This window comes from Colias croceus, chromosome 11 (genome assembly GCF_905220415.1).
Source record: "Colias croceus chromosome 11, ilColCroc2.1".
NCBI classification, from domain to species: Eukaryota; Metazoa; Arthropoda; class Insecta; order Lepidoptera; family Pieridae; genus Colias; species Colias croceus.
The window spans coordinates 9,981,065-9,996,781 of record NC_059547.1 but is presented as its reverse complement, the minus strand read 5'-3'; the positions used below and the strand labels follow the sequence as shown (position 1 = coordinate 9,996,781).

The 15,717-nt window shown below is 31.8% G+C and overlaps 2 protein-coding genes across 3 annotated transcripts in view; one reads left to right on the top strand and one right to left on the bottom strand.

Moving 5' to 3' along the window:
* LOC123695290 (probable chitinase 10) overlaps nucleotides 1-15,717 on the top strand; it is a 90,962-nt gene that overhangs the window by 58,670 nt on the left and 16,575 nt on the right. Inside the window, exons 6-9 of the mRNA XM_045641082.1 lie at nucleotides 11,233-11,356; nucleotides 12,417-12,598; nucleotides 13,746-13,873; nucleotides 14,736-14,860. Coding sequence (XP_045497038.1) covers nucleotides 11,233-11,356; nucleotides 12,417-12,598; nucleotides 13,746-13,873; nucleotides 14,736-14,860 — 559 coding nt within the window. The remainder of the gene's footprint in view (nucleotides 1-11,232; nucleotides 11,357-12,416; nucleotides 12,599-13,745; nucleotides 13,874-14,735; nucleotides 14,861-15,717) is intronic.
* On the bottom strand, nucleotides 225-1,816 carry LOC123695291 (piggyBac transposable element-derived protein 4-like). Of its 2 annotated transcripts, none has more exons than XM_045641085.1 (2): nucleotides 1,594-1,816; nucleotides 225-1,373 (listed from the first exon to the last, which is right to left on the bottom strand). In XM_045641085.1, exon 2 carries the CDS (start codon nucleotides 1,370-1,372, stop codon nucleotides 461-463), a length of 912 nt encoding a protein of 303 aa, XP_045497041.1. In that variant the 5' UTR covers nucleotide 1,373; nucleotides 1,594-1,816; the 3' UTR covers nucleotides 225-460. The 2 variants fall into 2 exon arrangements, with proteins under 2 accessions (XP_045497041.1, XP_045497039.1); XM_045641083.1 differs by having other exon boundaries at nucleotides 229-1,373; nucleotides 1,598-1,814.

Below are 15,717 nucleotides of genomic sequence, written 5' to 3'. Positions count from 1 at the left end.
CATTTGGAAGCCAGATATAATAAGGAATACGCGAAAGGTTATCTCATATAGTATACTGACAAAATTTACAAGATATTTCAAGTGGTATTTGTTTAACTCTTTCAGTCACACTTTTAAATAGAGAATATTTTAAAAACTTTCATGTTAGTTTAAGGATCATTTACAACTAAAATTTCACAGAAAGTAAGAAAAAAAAATCTAGTTATGAAGGCTTTCGAGGAATGAGGTGGTTAGTGACACTAACCACCATGACTATTGATACAAAAAAAACTATGATGAATTATATTTATTTATTATTAATATTATCAGTTATTATTATTAATTTATTTTTATTTTATTTTATAATTTGACTTGCAAAGGATAACTGTTAAAATAATTGTCAAAATAGACTTTGTGATTTTTATCTTTCAAATTTTCGCAAAAATTCCTGACAACTTTACCACCTAAGTCTGTTTCAACATTAGTGCTTGCCTGTATATAAATCAAAATCCAGACAAAAACCTGACTGTGCACACTTCATCCAAACCTTGTACCCGCGTTTAGTCGGCTTTTTTGGCATATTATATTGCTTCAAATAGTTCCTGCCTTTAAATTTTATCATGCTTTCATCAATCGCAACTCTTTCTGATGGCTTGTAGTACTTTCCAAAATTAGTTTGCAGAATGTCTAGCAAAGGTCTTATTTTATAAAGTTTGTCAAAGTCTGGGCAATTTCTGTTGGGCATTACACTATTGTCATTTACGTGCAAGTAATTCAAAAGCCAAGAAAATCTATTGAAGCTCATGAACTTCGAAATATAGCTGTCATGCAAGTCAGGTGCTGAAGACCAGTAATCTCTGTAGCTCGGCAATTTTTTAATACCCATCGCCAAGTTCAAAGCAATGAAAACAGCAAGTTCTTCCGTTGTGGTGGGTGTATAAGGCTTTCCGGATTGAGTAGCGTAAAGGTTAGTTTGAAAACATATAAATTCTTGTAGATGCTCGGTCCAAAAAAGGCGAAATAGCAAAACCGGTGTAACACTCTCCATGCTTAGAATTTGATCGGTGAGTCCCACATTTTCAGAAAAAACACCTGGTATGTCCATTTTAAAACTCTTCTTCCATTTTGGAGCTTTGTTTGAATTTACGGTGTTAGACTCTGTAGAATCTAGATTCCGACATAATAAGCTAGACAAAGGGAGGTCATCATCGGGATCTAAATTATTATCATCGTAAACTTGAACTTCTCCAATCAAATCGCCTAATACCAACGGATTTGGCTGATCTTCTGTATCTGCCTCGTCGTCCTCATCGCTACAAATGCTCTCGCTACCTGAAGGAAGGTCTTCCAACAAGTATTCTGCTATTTCTTTATCTTGCAGCCGGCGCGACATACTGTAATAAATACAAAAAGACTCTTAAAGTTACATACAAACATTTCATGTAAGTTATGAACATAAACTCGCAACAGTCACAGTGGTTAGTTTACTAACCACCATACTTTCGTTTTGAATACACATCGAAAACACAAAATTATTAGCATTTTTATGTGAACACGTATAAAATACATATATGACAATACGCTGAGTAAAAAACATTAAAGAAAAATACTTACTTACCCGTTTTACAAATTTTTTTATCACACACGCAAATAAAAGCACGTTAGCCCAGTATTCAATTCAACGAAAATGAACTCTCATTGATTCAAATATGTGGGCAGTTAGCCGTAACTTGTCAACGTCAAAGTCACCTTGCATAGTAATTCAACCGTTCGTCGCTAGATGGCGTGGGTGTTAAGTAAAAAATTTGCAAAGAGGTGGTTAGTGACACTAACCACCAAGACTGAAAGAGTTAAGTGGCAGTGATGCATTTACTCAAATATTCATTTAGGTACTTAAATACTTCCATGTATTTAAGGTACCCACGATAATTATAACATATTTCAAATAGATACGATGATAATAACGAAATCTCATATTTATAAAAGACTAGCGGTCCGCCCCGGCTTCGCCCGTGGTACATATTAACGTTTTCTCTACATAAGAACCATCCTCGTACTTCAAGGAATATAATAAAAAAAGAATTATCGAAATCGGTTCAGCTGTTCTCGAGTTATGGAATTACAACGAAAAGTGGCATTGATTTTTATATATTAGAAGATACGTTGTCAGAAATATATTTTATAAAGATATAATTATAGTATGATGGTCTGTTGGGATGTTTGTGAATTCCTGACCTTTAGCATTTAAGCTAATGATTTGAGTAGGAGTGTTTATGTTTTGAAGATATAATCTTTAAAAGAAGTGGAATATTTTCCATATTTTTGGCAGCGACAGGAAGTTGTGTCCCAAAATTTAAAAGAGTGAATTAGAGAACCCAAAAGAGACAATTTTTTACACAGATTTACTCACGTACATAACGTACCAATGAGTTTCTAGAATTTTATGTTTACTTCGTACTTAATATTTAGTTAATTTAACAAGTGTGTAAAAGTGTGTAAAAGGCAATTAAACCAAATTCTGGGTCACATTTGTTTAACATGACTGTATTGTAGAGTCGTGAGTTCTGTCCGTTTCAAAATTATTGCTTACTCTTTTAAATATTTAATTATTATTAAATGGGACTGGTTATTATAGTTCGTGCACTGTATTATTAAATGTTAAGCCTTTTATACGTTTTTAATGGTTTTATTCACAAAAAAATGTTTGGAGGCGGAATTAAGATGTTTTAATTAATAGGTAGATAGCCAAAATGCTCATTTATATTTCTAATATATATCAATCTATCTGTCAATTAATAAAATAAATAAATTGTCGTAAACTTTAGCCATCATTTTCATGGTTTTATCAACTGAAAAACAAAGGTAAACAAAAGGTTTATGGAAATAGTGGGTTGTGTCGAATGTGCAGTATCGATAGAATGTCTGTGGTTGCACCTGTCACCAGCCATTTCACCGTTAGTGATGTACCTAATTTATCGATACTTTTATATTTAATTTGCAAAAATAATTTGGTATTTTAAACTATATTTAAAAATACGTTGCTTACGGAACCTACTTCGTTTATTCAATTAAGGTTAAATTTGGTCATAAAAATATAATACATATTTTGATCATATACGTCAATAATACTTGAAATGCAAACACGGAAATGTATGTTATATTGTTATCTACAATGCAATATAAAATATTCATTAAAAAAACGACATAGTAGACGTGTTTGTAAAATATATGCATTTATTTATATGATATGATGTATGCGTTGATGATATTATGGAGTAACAAATAGAAATTAACATTGAAAATTGTGTAATTTATTTTAGTAAACTATATGCAATTGCTTTACTAGTTTCACTTGTTTCTAGTGAAATATTTGTACTTAGCTTATTCAATATTCTAACATCTTTAAATACATCCATCAAGACGTAACGATAGGATATAGTTCTAGCTTACAATAAAGTATATTAAAATAAATGAATCCATCGACAACTTGAGCACATCACTAGCGCAAGGTCACATCAGTATCGAGAGCTTAATCAAATATTTTATCGATAGCTGCAGCCTGCAGCTGACGTCAGCACTGCGTCTACCTTACATAATTCTATTTCCTATCAAAAAGCAACGATCGCGGAATCTATAAAACGGGCTCGCCACCTGACACAGGCATTAGTGCTGACCCGATATCGATAAATTCAATTTTTAATATTATGAAAACGTCCTTTGTGAAAATGAATGAGTTGAAACTTAAGATTAATGTGTGTATAATATGTTTTGTGCTTTTAAGTATTCTTCTAGTGAATAAACTTTTTGATTTATCGAAATTTTTGAAGGTTAACATGTAGGCCCGACCTGGCACTGTTTCCATGCCTACCTAAGTATGCTTTAAGGATGTTCCAGAAATACGGTCATTGATGAGTAATACAAAACTTTCACATTATATTATTAGTAAGCTGCCTCTACATTCGTGTATTTTATATCAGGGTAATCTTCTAGGGGTAAATAATAGTTTTAACAATTATTTTAATAAAAGAGTCATTAAATTAGTCTAACGTTGAGTCCAGGGGCCAGGTTACAACATCATTCTATTTTTTTGTTTTATCGAACCCTCTTGTGTGTTTTACTACGCACTATGCAAATTCGATTAGTTTCAATTTCTATCGAGGTTCACAGTATGCATAGTTGTAGCTAGTTAGTATGTATGTTTGTGCAAAGGACATAGGTCAATTTCGTCAAACCTCGACACACGTTGCGTCATGTCACGAAGTCTACTTCGTACATATAAGGGTGTCTTCAGACGTGCAACGTTCTTTAATGTTTATTTGATGTCTTTGAAAGTCAAATGAGACTACCTTACTCAATTCAATTAAAATGTTATATATCGTAAGTATACAAATTATAAAACACTAGAAGCATTAATTTTTTACGGACTTTTGTGCTTTTGAACCATGACCACACGCAATGTAAAACGTCAAAAAACAATTTTTATGTTACCAAATGTGTGCCCTTTTTGTTCGTTGTTTAATAAGTTTGTAATTACAATTCCTCAACTTATTTTATATACTATCTACCTAATGCTGATCGCTTAACGGATCATTAATTAACTATTAATAATATAACTATAAACTATAATTAACAGTTAATAGCATATTCATATCAAAAGTACATTATTATAACACGCTGTTAATATAAAATAATTTTCATAAAAATCAATGTAATGTCGACACGATAACAATCAACTCCATTTCTTACTGTTACATGTCATGGTCAAAAATACAACATGTGCATTGTACACACAACCTTCAAAAAACCGCGGTTCGTGTGACGACACTTAACCATAATTAGGTCCTGTCGTAACAAAACCTCTTGATCTAAGCTTCGTTGTGAATTCTTGATAGCATTACCAATAAGTTAATGATGCGAAAGGCAAAACAATTTCGCTTCTTTCGTGTTTATTCACGCGATATAAACGTGTTTTTATCATATTTCAGGCTTGACTAGTTGGGAGTATAAATTACAAGTGAAGTAAACAACAGTTTAGTGTCACTATTGAAAGGAATTAGTTCATTGTTGTTATTATGATTGAGTATGTAATCCTTTAAACGCACATTACCATTAAATTATTATTTTTTAATTATAAATAGAAAAACCACTATTATAAAAATTAGTAGAAAATTGTACACAAACTATAAAAACTATTAATTAATTTTTTATCGATTCCGTAGTGTCAGATATTACTTCCTATAAATATTACAAACACAGTTACAATCTTGACTATACTAATATTATAAATGCGAAAGTAAGTCTGTCTGTTACTCAATCACGCCTTAACTAAAAGCCAAGAAAAAACTATAAATGATGCTCTAATTGTCTTTTTTTTATGTAACTTGCATATGGGAACCCAATATTTCCTGTAATAAAACAATTTTATTTTATTTTTTATTTTTATTTTATTTAACTACTGAACCAGCATGAAATTTGGTTTAGAGATATTTTGATACCCGAGAAAGGACATAGGCTACTTTTTACCCCGGGACATAGGATAGGTTTTATTTCGGAAATCCCACGGGAACGGGAAGTATGCGGGTTTTTCTTTGAGAGCGCGGGCGATGCCGCGGGTGGAAAGCTAGTTATTTTTATAATGAGCAATTAATGTACAACTTGGTCAATATTAGCAATAATTAAAATGCAAAAACATAACGCAATATCACCATAAATAGATGTTTAAGTATTGATTATACAAATGGCCTAACGTATTCCTTCATGATTTATTTCCTCACATATTTCCTGCCTTATAAGATATTGCAAAAAATTATAATAATTAATAGGTGTTCGTGTGTCACATAACTTGAGTACTTTGAATCATAGTTATTTTAAAATATGTTCATCAGGGCCGATTTTTCAATGCTTGGATAAAACCACTTATCCGTCCAATAAAGTATTACACGATAATATTAAAATGTCAAATACGGGCAATTACAATACATTTTTAAAATGGTAGTTTTATACATTATTCGACGAATAAGTTTTATCCAAGCATTGAAAAATCGGCCCATAGTATCATATAACGCACTCATCACTTAAATTTTCTTCTTTCACTCTTCAACGCATTTCAATCATTTTGTGTGCGTCTTGAATTTTATTAATTTTTAATTTGTCATTAAATCGCGCGCTATTAACACAACTAAGCACTTTTTTCAGTATTCCTATGAAACAAACATTTAAATTTGCGTTTTCTATTTATAATTCGATATTTTGTTATTTATTACGGATATTTTACAATAAAGGAATATTCTAGACTTTTCCGCTAGGTGTTTAGAAATGTAATGACAAATATTCTACCAATCTTATTATTTATTCATTAGGACATAACGTATCCAAATAAAATGGTGTTCCGCGAACTTATATCACTTACAGCAAAATATTATGGAAATTAATCTCATAAAACCTTATTAGTCGAACGAAGTAATTTATATATTGCATTTTTAGGATACTCGTGGCCTTAATCCTATTTTATATTATGTATAGTCAAATAACTTCATTTAATATTTTAATTAAAAATAATTAGTAGAATAGATAAAAAAATCTCGTATCAACTTATAGGTTTGTTACCTCAGAACTTTCGACGAGATGAACCAATTTTGATAATTCTTTTTTTTTATTCGAAAACCTTGCCTTTCCTTGTGGTTCCATTGGTTTAGTAGTGTAGTAATTTAAAGGTGGTATACTTTTTTACACAAAAATAAATATTCCAATTGTCAATAACATTACACATTCGATACTGAAATTGTATTCCAATCCATTTTGTTTTGTAATCACTTTTTTTAATATATGTCTGGTGAATAGAAAATCAGTTCAAATTGTTTTTTTATAAATCAACATGTTAGCACGAACATATAAGTAATTAATATTCGTTACATGCAATAGTAATTAGCTAGTAAAGAATTAATCAAGTGTTCAGGACTTCGCTCAACTTAAACCTAGTTTTGAGTTCCAGCCCCCAGCTTTGCACTTCGCGGGTTAATATGATAAGTTAGTGTGGAAATGGATTTATTTATTAGCATTTTAATATCTGTTAAAGGGGGATATATTTTGTTTAACTTTTCTGTTAAATATAATGACAGGTAAATACTATGTTGAATAGATAAGTAATTTTATAAGATGGTAGTGAAACAGGCACGTAGTAAAGCAACACTTTTAAAGGCAATAATGGAATCATCGACCCTTTGTGCGAGGCAATAGAACGCAGAGAGATTGTAAAATGTTGTGTTTCGCTATATGCTATCGTTCGTTGCTTTGACTGGATCAAAAAGCTAGAAATGTGTTAGATATTGGAGTATATTTTATTGAACATTCTTCAGATCAAATTTTGGTTCACTAAGCTTGTACTCGACTACAATCTCACTTAAAGTAGTGCTATTTAACTTGATATTACAACATACAACAGACAACTCCACTATTTATAACGCACTTGCTTTCGACCCGCGGCATCGCCCGCGCAGTCGAAGAAAAACCCCCATAGTTCCCGTGGGATTTCCGGGATAAAACCTATCCTATGTCCTTTCTCGGATATCAAAATATCTCTATACAAAATTTAATGCAAATTGGTTCAGTAGTTAAGGCGTGATTGAGTAACAGACAGACAGACAGAGTTACTTTCGCGTTTATAATATTAGTATGGATTAGTAGTGCAGGGCCTTTATACAAAATGCAAGGGAATAGAATTCGCTAGCAATACTAATTGTCGTAAGCGTACGATATTTCGCTTAGGATTTGTTCACCCTACCAACGACGAAGACGACCACAAACAAAATTTTCGTTTTTTCCTTAGCGTTTATTTTATTCTTTGCCGTTAGTCTCGGCACACAGTTGTATATACGTTATACTATATATTTAACATTATATTAAAATCCTTCTCCACACTTCCGTATCTCAGCGTATCAGCTCATTAAAACAGTGCGAGTTGTCAGCACACACGAGAAGGCTTAATTACAATCTCCTATTGAAGCTGCCTGCTTTGGAACTGTTTATTTACAGAATCAATGTGTAACCTTTGCATTATGAGCTGGGAAGTTAGGTTTCTGAAGAGAAACTTCTTAACGAAACTAAAAGACGAAATATTGTAGCATTTTTGAGCTGTGGGTTTATCTTCATAACGAAACGAATCTTGAAAAATAGTATTTTTTAACTGTATTTCACCGCTTTATTGTAGTAGGTAAGACCATCTCGTCTTAAACCCACCAAAGCCTTCCTTCTCGATATGTATTCTTTCACTAAGATGCTTTCAAATAAACTAAGAAAGTAGATAATAATATAAGTAAATGTTGCAGCAATGATATCGAGTTGGGTTTCAAAATGAAGAATTAACTTTAGTAATTCAACTAAATCGTAATTTCAAGTAATAAAAAAATCAAAATTTCTATAAAAACTCATTAAAAATATCAGAAACTTATAACGTTTTACATTTATTAATATTTATGGATACAGACAAAAACTACATTTCTTTGCTACATTAAAAATTCATATATTTTTTCTTTCACTTTTACACCAGTTCTGAATGATGGAATTCATATATCTTCATTTTGTACTAAATAATTTTACTCAAGTAAACATTTTGAAATTAAAGGATTAAGCTAAATTCACGCTTGCCAAGTAAGACTTGTAAACAATTTTAATTTCGTTATTAATTAGTACACAATAATATATTTTTACTGCCCAAATCAATATTACCCAAAAAAAACTTTAACATGGTATTTAAGAAGTAAATAGAGAAGCTATACAGAACCTGTTAAATTTTTAAAAGCATTCGTTATAGCCACTCTCCTATGGAGGAATGATCTAGAAATTTTAAGGATAGGTATGTAAATTTCTAAGATGCAAACAATGTTGGTTTAGGATCCGAACTAACAGTCTTACTTTAAATAAATACAACGTGAGGAGAATATTAAATATCTTTTCTTGTAAGAACAGTTGTAGAAAAGTTTGCTTTGTGAACGCGACAAAAAGTTCGGATCGAATGGAAGATTATTTTAAGCTTCTGAAATGTCGGATTTAAATTTTATATCATTTTTATTGCTTATTAATAGACTACTTTTAAAACAGATATTTATTATAGACTTGGTATTATTTGAGGCAAAATGGAAAATGGCATAAGTATATACAAAAGATGTATCGTAATTTTTTTTTTCTGTATCCTAAAATACAGATATATTTCATTTATAAAATGAAATATAATGAAATTCATTTATCTCCTATATATAAAAATCGTAATCGTACCTAATTGTAAAATAAGTATGCATTTGATCATAATAAGTGTTGTGTGTAATATTCGACAGTGTACAACAGGATTTAAAAGCACAGTAATTAATCCATACTAATATTATAAAGCTGAAGAGTATGTTTGTTTGAACGTGCTAATCTCGGGAACTACTGGTCCGATTTGAAAAATACTTTCAGTGTTAGATAGCCCATTTATCGAGGAAGGCATATATCATCACGCTTAGACCAATAGGAGCGGAGCCACGCGGGTGGAACCGCGTGGCACAGCTAGTTTAAGATAAAATCCAAAATAATAAAATTTAAATAATACCATCCCACCTACTGTGTTAGCCGAAAAAAAAAAGAAATCTAGTGCTTAATATGAGCTAGACGTTCGAATGAATCATTCCGACCCTGACATTTGCTGAGGTGAAGATGTTTGTTTTTTTATTGTGTTGAGTCCTAAACATCGCTTTTTCTTTTAATAATTAATTATGGCTGCTGTTTTTCTCCAGAATGTTAATTTATTTTTTCTATAGCCTTACGAGGAATTTTATATTTTTATGAGAATAATACTGTCTATATTATTAACATTTATGGTCTTACGTTTTCTTCCAAATTTATTCGTCTGTTACATCTATAGACTTGTTTCAAAGCAGATACTTGTGTTTCATTATTCTATCTTATTGAAACATTTCAAAGATGAAAAATATTATTAAATATTAAATTAATAAATCATCCCAAATTCCCGGGAGTCACATTACAACGAATCCTTTTATAAAATTAATAAAGTATTTTCTAGATTTCTCTGAAGATTAATATTTTATAAGTAACGTCTTGTATTCCCTTGTGCGTTTTACGCCTACGCATTTAATAAGACTAGCTATGCTGGTGTCTCTTCTTTTAACCCTTAAGTAACTTCTAGCACTGCTTGGCTGTAATTACAGTCAAGCAGTAACGACTTACAGACGTATCTTTCTACGATTAAATTATTTTTATAAACCCTAATACGAATTATAGTCATTTGACTTACAATATAATCGATTTGATAGCGTACTATATATAGATAATTTTGATAGAACTGAAGAATTCTATGCGATACCTCAAGTTATCCAAACGTTTTCTTTATGTTTCTATTCCTAATACTATTGATATTTTAGAAAACTAGATTCCATTATAATAAATAGTCTAGATTTTAAACCACTTAAGCGTTTATTCATTGTGTTTTTCTCATAATAATATAAAGAGCATCTAGATAGGTAGTCATATTTATCGGCGCTTTATATATTCGTCCTTGTTGCTATAAGACCTTTCTAAATTCCTTTAAAACCAGACCGACAGTAACGAGCTATATTTATAATTTAAACGTCTTAAATTTTAATATTGTTTTATCGATCAGTACCTTATGATTAATGTTTGAAGAAGTACGAAGTTTCATATCCTATTTTGTTAATCTGATGGTTGGATTGTTGCTTTTTCTTACAATAGCAGCTGACCAGAATCTCTATGAAATTTTATACTAATATTATAAAGAGGAAAGGTTTGTAATTATGTATGTATGTATTGTTTTCACGCATAAACACCGATTTTGATGAAATTTGGCACAGACAATCTTTAGACACTGAGAAAGAACATAGGCTACCTTTTATTGCGAAATATATACCACGGGCGAAGCCGGGGCGGACCGCTAGTAGATTATAATCTGGATAGAAACAAGGGCTACTTTTCATCTAGATAGGTACCTACCATTTGAGTGAAGCCGTCCCCAGCTAGTAACCTAAATAGTAATAAAAAGAAGTGTGCGTGTGTGAAGAGCACACGTGTCAGAAGTGAAACTTCTTTGACAAGATTATAGATACGAAAATCGTCGCTTTACTACATAACGTGACGGTATTACCTTAAAATTTTACGCTTAATCCGCCTAAAGAATTTTCAAATGTATATATTCATAATATAAATACCATATTAACAGTTGTACTATAATAAAGCTTTCTTCCACAGAACTTAGAGAAGCCTTCGAAGCAGAAGCCCAGGAAGTAAAGAAGCCTCGTCTGCTGCTGACAGCTGCTGTGCCCGTAGGACCAGATAACATCAAGAGTGGTTATGATGTGCCGGCTGTTGCTAGGTGATTGTGGACTTTAAGTTCTAGTAGATTAAGACGATAATCAGTCAATACTTGGGGTGTCATGTTGGTTTTCAAAATAATTGGCTATCCTAGGTAAAGTTTGTATCTGTCACGTATAAAATGCAATAATCATATTATTATACTAAATTGAATCGCTCCTAGAGACCATAGATTCCATTTTAGAAAGTTGATATTCAAAGTAGGAGAGGGACAACTCAACTTACATAATTGCAGTCTACAATTAGTAATTTTTGATCTAAAATTCATTAAACAAACAGAAATAACATCAGCACCAAAAAACTCTCCTTTCCCACAAGCAATTGTGAAATCTTATTAAACCAATGACATGTTAAACGCTTCTCACATTCGCATTGTTTGCTATTCTTTATTGTCTGCTTCAAAACAAGTATAAAAAGATTCCATCTTTGTTGGTAGCCTTCACCCTTACATTCATGTTTTTCACAATAAAGGCTCATATGCATATGATGTTTGCAAGAAAGGACGTGCAATTGTACTTCCGTCCTTGTCATTGTCTGTAATAAAGAAAGAGACAACATCACTTACACGCCAGAATCCTCCAAATGTACATGGAGCTTTGAGCCTCATTAATTTGTCAATTTGCCGTTGATATTTTTAAAGCTCTGCCAAATATATCTATCAGGTAGGAAATGAATGCGACCTGTGTGAATAATTAATACCTTTTTATACCTTCGTTTTATTTTAATGTTTTGAAATAAAAATACAAGTATGGGTGGAGACAACACAAGGTTTTATCCTTGCTGGAAAAAACCATAAAGCACTTTAGATAGAAAAAAACGATAAAGGAATAGACAACACAAATATTTAAACTATCGTGTTTAAATATTCCAAAAGTCAAAATATAATTAAAAGAAAATTCCTCTTTGCTTAAATCTTAATCTTTTAGTGGCAAAAGACGCAGGTACGACTTCCGCCTCGTGATCGAATTTTTTCTATTCTTTAAAAATGTATACTTTATGTTTCGTCCAACTTCCAGTACCGGTACCTTTAAAATATCTGACATTAACCCTTAATTCCTTAGTTACCTGGACTTCATCAACGTCATGGCTTACGATTTCCACGGCAAGTGGGAGAGGGAGACCGGTCACAATGCTCCTCTGTACTCGCCATCATCTGACTCCGAGTGGAGAAAGCAACTGTCCGTGGACCACGCGTCTCACTTGTGGGTCAAACTGGGAGCTCCTAAGGAAAAACTGATTATTGGTGAGTGCTATAGGACCTTTAGAATTTAATTGGTACTAAGACATTTAGGATAAATACTTTTTTGGTTTAAAAATAGCCATAAGTACCTTGTAGATTGTTTTTTATGTTTAGTATTTTTTTATTTGTAAACAAATTCTATTTCTTTTAAAGCACTGATATTATTATCTTCCTTCGACTAGTTAATATAATATTATGCCAACAAAGTTGTGGTCATCTTTATCGTGACTTCATTTAATGCCATTAATTTCTTTATAATACAAAGATGGCAAATAATTCGAAGAATGTTCGAGCTGTATTGATGGAATTGTGTCAAACTGTCAACCATCAGCTATTTGCGTTCTATTTAAATGTATATTTACCAAAATAGGAGATACAGAATGTGGGCTATGATTAATTTGTGCCAAGACATTTTGGTATGCACGTATCACTCGTCCTTCACAAAGTAAATGCGTAGGCGTATTGGTCAAAGGCTTGACGTTCAAGTGACCTAAATTATGGTATAGTAGCCTATAGGTTCTCTTCAAGATGTAGCTGGTAAGAAGCTGAATTCCTTAGCCAACCTTATAGTTCAATAATTTTGATCGTTATCGAATTTTAGCCAAACTTCCGAAACTTCGTTAGAATCTGTAACATAAAAATGATTAATGAGCAATGCTAACTTGAGAAAATTAATATGTAGAAATATTAATAGAGTAAAGACAAATTCTCGCTTAAAGTATATAAATACGCTACAAGAGACTAATATAAGCGTACTACAATCATACCTTACAATAAATTAAAATATCATATATCATCTTACTGTTATTATTAAAGGTTCCTTATGACAACATAATTCTAAGTTTCTGCATACTCAAAAATTGTAATTTCATCAGTAACCTAGCGTTTTCTTGCCACACCATACAATAATTAATTCTATCGGCCTATTTCTAATCCTGATCCAAGATATAGTTTGAAAGCGATAAGGCCACCTACTTAACAAGTACATTTTTTTTTCTCTGTATTTAAGTGCATGTGTGTTTTTTTTTATTTTATGTTATTTGTGTGTTAATAAAGTATTTTATATTGTCTTCACAAGTATATCCTGAAATGAACACAGAACAAAAAAAGTAAACAAGAACAAAATTGTCTCAAAGCCCCCATCTTCCAGGCATGCCAACCTACGGGCGCAGTTTCACCCTGTCCAACGTAAACAACTTCAAAGTGAATTCTCCGGCGAGCGGGGGCGGCAAGGCCGGCGAGTACACAAAGGAGGGCGGCTTCCTTGCGTACTATGAGGTGATGTTAATTAAAAATTATTGCAAGGCATCTTGGTAGCGCGTTTGGAGTGTGACGTCACGATTTTCATGGAAGGTGGTGCTGTCATGCAATGACTTATTTTCAAATATCAGATCAATAGCCAAATCTAAAATGTTGACTCTACATATTTTAGAATTCTGTGATTAGTTTAATTTAAAATTTCCATATTAAAACATCATGATTTCATATCTCCTTAATCTCCAATATTAAAAAAATATTATAATAATTAAATCATGAATTTGTAGTCTTATCATATTAGCGATATAATTATGTAACAAAACAAAAGTTTCTTTAGATTTCATAAAAGTCAACACGATAAAAAAATCGTAACGACACACTCCAAACGTGCGTCTATCATCCTTTGAGAGTAAACGCTTCCCTTACAAGTCTTACCTGACAAAACCGTTTGCTTCAAGGTTAACGGTTTGATAAAGAAGCTTTCTTTCTAATTTGCAATTTACACGCTTATAAACGACAGGAATTTGCGATTTCCCAAGTTAATTTTCGTAAAATGTCGTTCGGACTTAATTCAATTTATTTGTTGACGGTACTATTTCAATAGACCTTCGGAAAAGTCGGCTTTATTGCCTTTTTCGCGATAAAAGAGTTCAGCGTAACATTTTAATTCGTGAATATTAACTTTGGACAGTACTGTTTAAAACGAGTTGTGCTAAAACTTATTTGACAATTCTATCAATTTAATTAACCCTTCTTTATACATAACTTAACAACTAGACTATTTAATGAGACTTTTTTTAAATTTCAATACATCACAATAAATATTCTTCACTGTTTCTACACGTCACTTATTACAGGATTTTAAAATATCTTTTTTCATTAGATCTGTGAAATCCTAAGAAACGGTGGTACTTACGTGTGGGATGATGAGATGAAGGTGCCATACGCCATCCATGGTGATCAGTGGGTCGGTTTTGATGATGAAAAGTCTATTAGGAACAAAATGAGGTAAGTTTAGTAGTTGTATAGGAAGTTGGTTATGTTAAAGACTAAAGTACTCACTATGCATTTTTCTTTATATTCCTTTTCTTATTATTGATTATATATGTATTAATTTTCGTTTATAAACGTCACAACATTCTTATCTATCTTTTTTATTTAACTCTTGTTATATATAATATCACTAGCTTTCCACCCGCGGCATCACCCGCGCAGTCAAAGAAAAACCCGCATAGTTCCCGTTCCCGTGGGATTTCTGGGATAAAACCTATCCTCTGTCCTTTCTCGGGTATCAAAATATCTCTATACCAAATTTCATGCAAATTGGTTCAGTAGTTAAGGCGTGATTGAGACAGACAGACAAAGTTACTTTCGCATTTATAATATTAAGTATGGATAAGGTAAACATTTAAATAGCAATTAATTTCCACGCGCATATAATACACATTTATGACAAAAACGGGGATTAAATTCAAACTAACTGAGCCAATAAAGTCATTATCCACTACAAACAATTCTTAAATTATAAGCCCGCCCATGAAAAACAACGAAGGGTTGATCGAATGATCACAGGGATTAAGGGTAACATAAGCACTCTAGAATATTAACCAATTAGTAGGGTCTGCCAATCTATATCTTCCTTATTTCCTCGTACAACCGCTGCTGTACTAGTTAATTGGCTAGATATATCAAGGTTATAATCTTATTGAAACGGTTATATGATTTACTCCAAAAAGTAAACCATAATTTCAAGAATATAAGATAACTTGGTTAATTATTCAAAAATATGATGCGAGTTCAACATCATTAATTTATGAATTCCTGCCCTTAACAATTAATTCCTATAGAATTGTATTTTCGCCAAA